This window comes from Loxodonta africana, chromosome 13, assembly GCF_030014295.1.
Source record: "Loxodonta africana isolate mLoxAfr1 chromosome 13, mLoxAfr1.hap2, whole genome shotgun sequence".
NCBI classification, from domain to species: Eukaryota; Metazoa; Chordata; class Mammalia; order Proboscidea; family Elephantidae; genus Loxodonta; species Loxodonta africana.
In genome coordinates, this window is record NC_087354.1 from 43,748,573 (window position 1) to 43,761,337 (window position 12,765).

Genomic DNA, 12,765 nt, shown 5'->3' on the forward strand with positions numbered 1-12,765 from the left:
GGAGCACTTAATACTTGCCAGGCAGGTATTATTATTTCAGTCTTATAGATGATGCCTGAAGCCTTAACACTCTGGCTTCGTAATTCTTAATATTATCAAGGGGCTGAGCTAGGGTTGGCCTCCAGTTGTCCTGATTGAGTTCAGTGTATTTTTAACTAGATTATGCTAAATTAACAATGTTTCTGTTTTTCAACTGGGTTTATGTGGTGAAGAGACCAAAACCAAAAAACCCATTGCCATCGAGTCGATTGTGACTCATAGCGACCCTATAGGAAGGAGCAGAACTGCCCCATAAAGTTCCCAAGGAGTAACTGGTGGATTCAAACTGCTGACCTTTTGGTTAGCAGCCGAATGGCTCCAGAGTCAAGGATACGTGTTATAATTTCTAGGGTAACCGTAAATAGTAGAAGAACATAAAACTATTAAGTTAATATAGGGAGTAAGTAGAGTAAAAACAACTCAGGTTATCTAAAAGAAAGCAAGAAAGAAGAAATGTCAAGAAAGCATGGCAAATAGTTAGGTGGTTGATTTAGTCCAACAAATACCAGTAATTAAATTAAATGTAAATGGATTGATTTCTTCAACTGAAAGCCAAGACTGAATACAAAATAATTTGCTTGCTGTGTTTTATAGAGATGCTTTAAATATAAACATACAGAAAGGTTAAAAGTAAAAGAATGCAAAAAGATTTAGTAAACCTTAACCAAAAAAAAAAAAAAGGCTGGTATAGCTGGATTAATATCACACTTTTAGGTGAAAAGCATTACTAGAGATAAAAAGGGATATTTCATAATGCTTAAAGAATCAGGTCATTAGGGAGTTTAACAATTCCAAATTTATTAATACCTGATAATATAACCTCAAAATATATACAGTAAAAATTAATAAAACTAAGGGAGAAATGAATATATTTGTAAGAGTAGTGAGTTTCCACGTATTTTGTTGGTCAAGTAGACAAAAAAAATCAGTATGGATATAAAAGATTTAAGTCCCCTGTCTGTCCTTTGGAGCCCTGGTGGTGCAGCGGTTAAGAGCCTGGTTGCTAACCAGAAGGTTGGCAGTTCGAATCAGCTGCTCCTTGGAAACTGTACATTTAGCAAACTAAATCCAGCAAGATATTAAAAAGGCGAATATATTAAAACCAAGTTCAGTTTTTTCAAGGTTTGTGTTATATTTAACCATCAATCATTTTAATTCACCTCATTAACAAAGGGAAGAGGATAAAGACTCAAGATCATCTCAGTAGAAGTTAAAAAAATTAATAAAATTGTGTAATCATTCATGATGAAAAACAAACAACAAAAAAACGTCTTTAGTGAACTAGGAATGGAAGGAAATTTCCTCAGCCTGATAAAGGGCATCTGCAGAAAACACACAGCTAATGTCACGTTTAAATGGAACCCAACTTAATGCTTTCCTTCTAAGATTGAGAACAAGGCAAGGGTGTTTACTAAGTTTATGTGTGTTTGTGTAAACAGTTACTTCATAAAAGAGGACAATCCAAATGGACGGTAAAGATAGGAAAAGGGTTTGCCCTTATTTATCAGGGAGGTTAAAACCACAATAAGACACTCCAAGGAATTCACTAGAATGCCTAAAATGAAAAAGACTGATAATTCAAGGGATAATACAAGAGAAATTCCCATATGCTTTTGGTGGGTGTGTACATTCACTTTAGAAAGCTGTTGGCAGTGTCTGCTGGGGTTAGACGTGTGTAGTTCATAACCCCTGTGTTTCCCCTTTCAAAATGTATGTAAATACACATCAAAATTTTGTGTAGAAATCTTTATATAATGGCATTATTTTCAGTAGCCAAAATTGGAAATAACCGTAGTGTCTATCAGTAGTAGAATGGGTGAATAAATTATAGTGTATATATACAGTGGAATACTCTGCAGGATTAAAATAGAACTGGGAACTTATTAAAAATGTCAATTCTCAGGTCTCACCCTACATCTACTTATTCATAAATTCTGGGGATAGGGCCCAGCAGTCTGTGTAAACAGTCCTCCAGGTCATTCTGTTGTACGTTATGACTATATTTTTTAGTGACATCGCTGTTTCCCTGTTTTGAGAGTTTTTTTTATCTTGATTTATTTTTGTGATTTCCCTATCTGGGTTGATTTCTGGTTGCTCTGTCCTGTGTTCTAGTCTTGGGTTGTTTTCTGATGTTACTGATTTTCTAACCAGAGAACTCCTTTTAGTATTTCTTGTAGTTTTGCTTTGGTTTTTGCAGATTCCCTAAATTTCTGTTTATCTGGAAATGTCCTAATTTTGCCCTCATATTTAAGAGACAGTTTTGCTGGGTATATGATTCTTGGCTGGCAGCTTTTTTTCTTGTGTGTTTTATACATGGCCTCCCATTGCCTTCTTGCCTGCATGGTTTCTGCCAACTAAACAAAAAACAAGTAGTCGGGGTTTATTGAGTCTCCTTTGTAGGTGACTTTTTGTTTATCCCTAGCTGTTCTCTAAATTCTCTCTTTATCTCAGTTTTGGCAAGTTTGACTATAATACGCCTTGGTGACTTTCTTTTGAGATCTACCTTATTTGGGCTTTCAGTGAGCATCTTGGATAGGTATCTTCTCATCTTTCATGATATCAGGGAAGTTTTCTGGCAACAAATCTTCAGCAATTCTCTTTGTATTTTTTGTTATCCCTCCCTGTTCTGGTACTCCCATCACTCATAGGGTATTTCTCTTGGTAGAGTCCTGCGTGATTCTTAGGGTTTCTTCATTTTTAAAAAATTCTTTTATCTGATTTTTCTTTGAATATATTGGTGCCAAGTGTTTTATCTTCAGTCTCCCTAACTCTGACTTCCATTTCCTCAATTCTGCTCCTCTGACTTTGTATTGAGTTGTCCAGTTCTGAAATTTTGTTGTTACTGTTGTGAATTTCTGATTGCTGTCTCTCCATGGATTCTTGCAGCCAATTAAATTTGTCCTTATGGTCTTGAATAACCTTCTTAATTTCCTTGACTGTTTTGTCTGTGTGTTCCTTGCCTTGTTCTGTGTTTTGCCTGATCTCCTTCCTGACCTCTTGAAGAGTTCTGTATATTAATATTTTGTAATCTACCTCTGGTAATTCCAGGAAAATATCTTCATCTGGAAGATTCCTTGATTCTTTGTTTTGGGAGCTTGTTGAAGTGATCATGGTCTGCTTCTTTATGTGATTTTGATATTGACTGTTGTCTCTGAGCCATCTATAAGTTATTGTATTAATTTATTTCATGTTTGCTTACCGTGTCCTAACTTCTTGCTTTGTTCTGTTTTCATATGCCCAAATAGGCTGCTTGGGTAAGCTAGCTTGCTTATTTTTTACCTCTGAAGCTCTAATGCCCTGCCACCTGTTGTACATTAAAGTTTCAAAATCAGTGCTGTGTAGCAGGGGTTGGTGCACTTTTTTAAGGGGCCAGATACATAAGTAGTTTAGATTTTTTGTCACAACCACTCAGCTCTGCTGTTGTGAAAAAGCAACCATAGACAGTGCATAAGTGAGTAAATCTGGCTGTATTGCACAACCCTTGCCCTACAGCAATTAAAATGAAGAACTGTTGGTGCATGCAAAAGCATAGATGTGTCCCTGAAACGTAACGTTCAATGAAAACAAAGGAAAAGGATATGTATTGCGTGATTCTATTTATATAATGTTCATAAATAGTTAAATCTTATCAATGTTAATAGAAGTTAGAGTAATAGTTAATTTTGGGAAACAGGGTCTGGATTGTAATTGGGAGGAGGGGATAAGAGTTTTTGGGGTGCTAGTAATGTCTTTAAAAGAGCATATGCTTATAGTCTGAAGTATGCTACTTATACTGTAAAGAAGAAGGGGGGGAACCTTTCTTACCACCCTTTGGGGATGATCTTACAAAGCAATCCCTTTTTCTTGAAATTGTTAATTAAAAGTATTAAGGAGTTGTTTAATGAGAAATAAATTTGCTCTGTAAACCTTCATCGAAAGTACAAAAAAAGTATTAAGCATTTTCCCTTCCTAATTAGAGTTGCTGTGTGCTGTAGGGTCAGTTCTGACTCATAGTGACCCTGTAAGACAGAGTACAACTGCCCCATAGGGTTTCCTAGGCTGTAATCTTTACGGAAGGAGATTGTCAGGTCTTTTCTTCTGTGGAGCTGTTGGTAGGTTGGAACCGCTGGGTTTTTGGATAGCAGCTGAGTGCTTAGCCATTGTTCCACCCGGGGCTCCTTCTATTAGAGTAGCTGGTGGCATCAGTGGTTAAGTGTTCAGCTGCCAACCAAAAGGCCGGCAGTTCGAATCCACCAGGCCCTTTTTGGATACCATATGGGGCAGCTCTACTCTGTCCTATAGGATTGCTATGAGTCAGAATCGACTCAACGGCAACAGATATGTAGGGTTTATAGGGTTGCTATGAGTCAGAATTGACTTGACAGCAACAGATTTTTTTTTTTTGGTAGTTTATACTAGTGTTTGTTCTTTACGGGATAATAATAAATACAGAAGGAATAGTAGATCACAAAATCACTATTTTGTAAAACTACTGTATTTTCGGAGAATTAATTGATCAGTGAATGCTAAAACCCTTGTGGGGATAGTTGCCTATAACACTCCAGTGTACAAACCTCTCACCTTTAGATTCTCAGGGGTGTCTTTCTGAAAAACAGTCTAAAAGTGGAAGCATCATAGGGCTGATTAAAAGAATATTTCCTAGTATAGAGAATAAGGAAAAATAGGGGCTCGATAAGAGGATTTTGAATAGTTGCTTAAGGCCTTAGCTTTGAGTTTTTTAACCTTGGAATTTGAAACCTTTTTTTCAGTGTTGTAAGGGTGTTATTTTGCTATAAGCCTGAGTCAAGTGTACATGAATTCTATATGATTTATTTTTTTAAACATCATTTATAAAGGGGTATGTACTTTTTCAAAATGAGATGCATAGTATCATGGGACTCCTTGGATGTCACAAATGGTTAAGTGCTCTGTTTCTAACTGAAAGGTTGGGGATTGGAATCCACCCATAGGCGCCTTAGAAGAAAACCCTGGCAGTCTACTTCCGCAGGCCCATAGCCGTTGAAAACCCTGTGCAGCTCTACTGTGAAACACATGGGGTTTCCCTGAGTTGTGATTGATTAGATGGTAACTCTTCGGTTTTGCTTTTTCACTTAAAAAAATGATATATGTAGTATTAAGATTTATACAACTGATAATTATTAATCTTTTTGTTGTTTGGCTTGGTGGTTAAAGAGAAAGTGTAGACTGTTCTTCTAAGCCTGCTTAGTTATCTAGTACTGCTATAACAGAAATACCATATATGGATGACTTGAACAAACGAATTTATTTTCTCACAGTTTAGGGGCTAGGAGTCCAAATTCAGGGGGCCGGCTCTAGGAGAAAGCTTTCTCTGTTGGCTTTGGAGGAAGGTCCTTGTCTCTTTAGCTTCTGCATCCTGGTTCCTTGGAGATCTCCATGTGTGTCAGCATCTATCTTACCCCACCGTTCTTTCTAGCTTGCTTTTTTTCTCATTTATATCTCAAAATTGAGATTGACTTGATACTGATATACCCTATACTAATCCTGCCACATTAAAATAAAAAGACCCTATTCTCAAATGGAATTATATCCACAAACATAGAAGTTAGGATTTACAATACACATACACATTTTGGGGGCACATAATTCAATCCATAATCCAAAAACCAAACCCATTGCCATTGAGTGGATCCTAATTTATAGAGACCCTGTAGTCCACAGTAGAACTGCCCTGTAGGGCTTCCAAGGAGTGGCTGGTGGATTCGAACTGCCAACCTTTTGATTAGCAGCCAGGCTCTTAACCACTGTGCTACCAGGGCTCCATTCAATCCATAACACCTCCTAAGAGCATTTCAACTCTTAGCGTGTATCTGTTATTTTCTGCAAGTTGAATAAATTGTTATTTTGCTATTTGGTTTTCTCAGGAGGAATATAGAACTGAAGATATCAGCTGGCACAACATAGATTATATTGATAATAGCTGTTGTATAAATCTTATTAGCAAGAAACCAACAGGATTGCTCCATCTTTTAGATGAGGAAAGCAAGTGAGTATGATTCTTTTTAATTGTGTTATTTGCCATTTGGGCTTTTTGTGTTTTTATAAGTCGTAAACTTCCTTCTTACATTATCAAATAAAGAGCCAAAGGTTTTGCATGCATATTTTGAGTGTTTCTTGGTAAGTAGGATGAACTTCACTGCTGAACTCATTTTTTCCTTGATTTCTTTTTTAAGTCACTTTGATGTTAAATTTATTGGCATATGTAGGTATATATATAGAGACAGATACAGATTTTTTTGCATGTTCTTGAATTGCATTTTACGTGTGATATGTTTGCAGTGTACATGTTCAGCAGAAGGGAATATCTTAATAGATTAGGGATGTCTACCCTAGCTGTGCAGGTAGTGTCAACATCTGCCAAATGGTTGTCATTTCTTGTTGACACTGTTCAGTATACCAAACTTAAATATGAACTTCAGAAATAAAACCATGTAGCATACATCAGAGTGCTTTCAGTACTCTATAAAATATTTATAGATAAATAATCCTAAGAGATGGCAACTCTAGAGTAGGAGAAACTGAACTGGTAGAGGATATGTGGGTTTTTTTGTGACTGTTTAATACAAAAGCTAGGAATTGAATTAGGCCGCTTGATTTGTAAATTAATATTATACCCACTAAACTAGGACAGGTAATATTGGGAATTTATTGTCTTAGGTAGGATGGCCATATATTAAGTGTGAGACAGCCTGAAGTTTATGCCTTTCCATCATTCCTAGTTCGGAATAAAGGCTATGCTAATTTCTTGCTTTCTTCCTTTAGCAATTTCTGTTTTCCGTTTAAAAGTAACGAAAAAATACATCATAAACTTTGTGATTACAGAGCCTTGGATAGGAAGGTAATAAACCCTTACTTAGAGACAATGAGATGAGCATACTGCCTGAAGAGAAGAATTCTGCTCTGCAGTACTGAGATATATGTTTGTAGAGGTTGAGTTGGCCCGGGTTTAGGAGCTCGGAGTCAGACTTTTGGCTTTGGTGACCCATGATTTTTCTGAGTAGGGGAGGAACATGATTAAAGCACTATTGTAGGAAAATTTATTGAGATAATGTTTTGGTGACTCAAAATAAGGTAAGATTAGAATCAGAGAGAATAGTTTAAAGGCTGTTGCTGTAGTCTCTGTTTGAGGTTGTAAGGGTGGTAGTAACCCAATCTAGAGTGGCTTTAGAGTTCTGAAATGGAAAGGAACACCTAGATAGAGGAGATGTTTTGAGGAAGATATTTGAATGCAACAGCAGGCCTAGATGACTAAGGTAATAACATTTTTGAAATCCCTTTAGTGTACCACCTACTGTTAGATGTTTTTACTAGTATTGTTTAATTCTCTGAGCACTGTGGTACCTGGTATTATACTCATTTTATGGATTAGGAAATCAATTCTCAACAAAGTTATTTATTTTGCACAAGGTCAAAAACCTAATAATATCAACTGTGACTGACACCAAACCCCCCCCCCAAAAAAAAAAGCCATTCTTTTTCCTCACTGATTCCAACACATACTATATAATTAACCATTTTTGTTATAATTTTGGAGTCATTTTCATATATTCTATCTAATATTCAGCATTTACAATGTCAGGTCACATCATTTCTCATTATTTCAGCTACAGTTAAATAAAACTATTTCCTGAAAGATACTTGCTCTCATTTTTAGTGATATTTCCTTTATCTGAAACTTCTACTCAGCCTTTAGCATCTAGCTTATACACTACCTCCTATGCCTTCTGAAAGCCTTTCAATTATTATTCCCAACTAGTAGTGATTTTTTTCTCCTCTGAACTTCTATATTCCCACATTTCCTTTTATGCAGTTAATTCTTAATAAATGTTGTCTGAATAATTCCTGGATATCAAGTACTCATGAATGAATACAAACCCATTGTTGTATATTTGAAGTAATAATATATATAGTATAAAAATATGTAGAAATTGGTATAAAAAAACCCCAAAAACCAAACCTGTTCCCTTCGAGTCAGTTCTGACTCATAGCGACCCAGTAGGACAGAGTAGAACTGCCCCGTGATGTTTCGAAGGAATGGCTGGTAGATTTGAACTGCTGACCTTTTGGCCAGGGTCTTAACCACAGCACTACTAGGGCTTCAGTAATTGGTATAAAACCGAAAAACCAAACCCAGTGCCATTGAGTTGATTCCGATTCATAGTGACCCCATAGGACAGAGTAGAATTACTCCGTAGAGTTTCCAAGGAGTGCCTGGTGGATTTGAACTGCTGACCCTTTGGTTAGCAGCCATAGCACTTAACCAGTATGCCACCAGGGTTTCCAGTAATTGGTATAGATAAGAAAATTACTGTTTATTTATGCGTGAAGAAATAGAAAAAAAAAAAATGACTATGGATTTAAAAGATCTATCCAAATCAAGGGAGTCCTAGAGGCACAGTGGTTCAGAGCTCAGCTGCTAACCAAAAGGTCAACAGCTCGAATCTACCAGCTGCTCCTTGGAAACCCTGTGGGGCAATTCTACTCTGTCGTACCGGGTCTCTGTGAGTTGGAATCAACTTGATGGGAACGGGTTTATCCAAATTGAGAAATTATTTCCTTTTTTTCAAGTTCTAGGCCCTAAACAAAATATTTGGTTTTTATTTTATTTTTTTTGAGTTTTGCAGTAGTGCAGCAGACCTAACCTAAATAAAGATTTGAGTTATTTTCTCAGTTCTTCTACTTGCAAAGTGTGAGTTGGGGCAAGTCACAACTTTTGATCCCTCATCCATAAAATAGGGACACCAGTCATTGTTGTACTCACTTTTTAGCTTGTTTTGAAAATCAGATTATATAATATAGATGGAAGCTCATTGTAAATTGCTAAATGTGTTAGATGGCAATGTAATTATAATCCGCTTTAAAAGACTACACTAATTGCTGCCTCTTTCTTTGGTTTTATCACTTTTTTTTTTAATTCAGCTTTCCACAGGCTACAAATCAAACACTGCTAGACAAGTTTAAGCATCAACATGAAGATAATTCTTACATTGAATTCCCAGCGGTGATGGAGCCTGCTTTCATCATAAAGCATTATGCTGGAAAAGTTAAATATGGGGTAAAGGTCAGTAAATTTCTCATTGAATATGCCTTCAGGGCAGAGTTGTATTCTTAACAATATCACACTGTCCTTGGTTCTTGGCACCCTACCTTCTTTGTAGTTGGTGGAGGCTCTTGGTCAGTAAAAGTCAGATCCTACTTTTCAATGTATTACTGCCTTAGGAAGTGTTTTTGTTGGTTTCCTCCTGTAGACAAACTTGATGTTGTCAGTCTTTTCTAAGAGCTTTTGTTACATCCGAAAGAATAGTGTCCGTATGTCTCAAACTGGCTGGCTCATCCTCGTAGTTTGTTAAATTTCTTCTGTTAAATCCTTGAGGCCTGACAGAGGCTTCATGTCTTCATGCACCATTAAGTTCTTATGAGCTTGCATGCCTAATGAATGTATTGGAACTCCTAACCCCTGTGAAAGGGAATCTCCATAATTCTGTCCATTTCTTTGTTTGTAATTGGTGAGTCCATTACTCTTCACCACTTAATGTTTACGCCTGCCATTTAAGGCACTTAATTTCTCAGGCAAGACAGTGAGATAAGGAGAGTAATGGAGTAATGTATTTTTTTCCTGGGTCTTGAGATGAGTGTCAAATTAAGATCACGTATCCATTCATCCATTTATTCAAGAAGTGTTCATTGAACACAGACTGTCAGACCTTGTGCCGAGTTTTGGGAGTGATACAGTAGTAAACTGCACAGCCATGCTCCTGACTGTATATATACATATACGCATACACATGTGTATATGTGGATGTATGTGCATTTATACATATACATAACCCCCCCTCCCCCCCAAAAAAACCCAGTGCCATCAAGTCGATTCCAACTCATAGTGACCCCGCAGGACAGAGTAGAACTGCCCCATAGAGTTTCCAAGGAGCACCTGGGGGATTCGAACTGCTGACCCTTTGGTTAGCAGCCGTAGCACTTAACCACTACGCCACCAGGGTTTCCGTACATATACATACACAAATGAAAATGGGGCTTTGTGGTATAAATAAAAGAATGGGTTATATGAGAGAAAATAGTGAAACAGTGGATGGATCTGTTTTTAATTTGTGGATCCATAAATACCTTTCTGAGAAATTTTAAGAGATGGCCTGAAGTAAGTATTAACTTGGTTAAGAGTTGGGAAGATGAATATTATAGGTCACGAGATAGGAAAGAGCTTCATATGTTGAAATAATGGAAAACAAACTAGGCTGTTGGATTATAGTGAGCAAGAGAGTGGCATGAAATGAATTCAGGAACTGGATAGTGGGTCAGTTCTTCAGCTAGGCCAAGTTAAAGAACTTTGTTTTTTATTGAGGTTATTTTGGGGAATCATGAAAAGATTTTAAGGAGGGAATGTGATATATGTTTTTTAAAGATTGCTTTGGTTACTTTGAATAGAAGGGACAACAGAGAGTAAGTGTGGAAGGTGGGTGATGAATTAGGTAGTTTTTTTTAATAGTCAAGGTGGAGTGTTAAGGTAAACTGAACCAGAGGGGTCTCAGTAGAGATGGGAGAGATCCAAATGATGATGAGATGTATTTTGGAAGTATAGTCAACAGACCTTTTATTGATGGGTTCTAGATGAATGAGTGACTTCTGGGGCTAGAGCAGATGAGTGAATCAGAGGTGTTATTTCCTGGGATGGAAAAGATGGGGAAGGAACAGCTTTTAGAACAAAGATTAGGAATTTTTTTTTTTTAACTTGAGCTATAAAATCATATAATGAGGTACATAAAGCACACATTTGAGTATAGATTTCCTTCATACTCCTTTCCAGCTCATTCTTCCCCCAGAGGTAAGCACTGTCCTGACTTTTATCATCCTTAACTAGTGTTGTTTGTTACTGAGTTTCAGATAAATGGAATCGTGTATTGTATATACTTGTGTGTGTGAGCTTCATCCATGTTGTTGTTCTAATCAGATATGTTGAAAGTAAAAGGATGGAGAAAAGATACATTTGTGTAAACTCTAATCAAAAGAAAGCTGGTAAAATTATAGTATCAGACAAACACTTTAAGGCAAGAAGTATTACTCTATATAAAGAGGGGGTATTTCATAATTATAAAGGAGATCAGTTCAACAGGAAAACATAACCATCTAAATTTATGTGTACTTAATGACAAAGATTCAAATTATGTGAAATAAAATGAGAGCAAAAATAGAGCCAGACAAGTTTACCATCAGAGTTCAACACAGATCTCCTAGTAACTAACAGAACAGGCTAACACAGTCAATAAAAACATAGAAAAATTCAACACCATTAAATAACTGGCCCATTTGAAATACAAGGATAGCTAGATAGTTTCTAAGTGTTTAGAAATTAAGCAAAACACTTATAAATAAGAGTTAAAAAATTTTCAGTTAAAATTATAATTTTTAAATTGACCAAAAATGAAAATATAACATATCAAAATTTATAGAATACAGTTAGAGCAATGATTTGTTGTTGTTAATTGCTGTCGAGTTGGCCCCTGACTCATGGTGACCACATGTGTCACAGAGTAGAACTGCTCCCTTAGGGTTTTCTTGGCTGTAATTTTTATGGAAGCAGTTCTCCAGGCCTTTCTTTTGCCGAGCTGCTTGGTGGGTTCAAATCATAAACCTTTAGATTCACAGCCAATCGCAAACTGCTTACTCATTCAGATTCCTAATGCAGTTATTAGAGGGAAATTTATAACCTTAAATGCATTTTTAGAAAAGAATAATTGAAAAGCAGTTATCTAAGTTTCCATGTTAAACTACAAAAAGAACAGCCAAAGAAAATATGGTTTTTTTAAACTCGAAGAAGTTAGAGAAAGAAAATAATGAAGACCAGAAATCAGCGCAATAGGCAGTAGAATTACAATAGAGAAATCAACAACTGAAAAGTTAGTTTCTTGAAAGATAACAGAAAATAGTATAAATAAAATAACTGATAATAGATAAAAAGATTCACAGATACAGATATCTACAAGATTAAAAGGATATTAAGAGAATATTATGAACACATTTTGATAATAAATTTGACAACTTATGTAAAATGGATAAATTCATGCGTAACACAGTTTACCAAAACTTACACAAGAAAATACAGGAAAATCTGAAAATCCTGTGTCTTAAATAATTTGAATTAATTATTTAAAGCTTTCCCATAAAGAAAATTTCAGGCCCACATGGTTTCACTAGAGAATACTTCCAGATGTTTAAGTAAGGGTTAATTACACATTCTTTTTCAAGTTGGAGATAACCTTTAAGGTGTATAAACGGATCTAAGAAATAACAGGAGAGATGTGAGCTGGAAATGCACATTTGGTCCTCATCATATAGTGTTTAAAGCCATAGATATAGTTGAGATTGTGTGATGTAAGAGAATTGAGTGAAAAATAAGAACTCTAAGAATTTCTAATATGGAACTGGCAATGGGGACTGAAAAGGGACAGCACAAGAGGTAAGTAGTAAACCACAGAAGTATGTTGTTACAGAAGATAGAAGAGTTTTAAGAAGAATGATGTCAGTTATGTCAAATGTACTGAGAAATCTAGAAATATGAGGACAGAGAGAAGAGACCATTTCATTTGGAAAATGAAGGTCATTCATTGGTTACCATCAATAGTTGACAGGTATGGAAAATAATTCTAGAATTTTAGGTTGTACAGTGTAGTGATTAATAGGAGGTATGATCTTTTG

The 12,765-nt window shown here is 36.1% G+C and overlaps 1 protein-coding gene across 17 annotated transcripts in view; it reads left to right on the plus strand.

Moving 5' to 3' along the window:
- Positions 1-12,765, plus strand: part of MYO9A (myosin IXA) — a 247,598-nt gene that overhangs the window by 116,413 nt on the left and 118,420 nt on the right. For all 17 annotated transcript variants that reach the window (XM_023552876.2, XM_064267321.1, XM_023552874.2 and 14 more), the window contains 2 exons: positions 5,922-6,043; positions 8,977-9,118. In XM_023552876.2, coding sequence (XP_023408644.2) covers positions 5,922-6,043; positions 8,977-9,118 — 264 coding nt within the window. The remainder of the gene's footprint in view (positions 1-5,921; positions 6,044-8,976; positions 9,119-12,765) is intronic.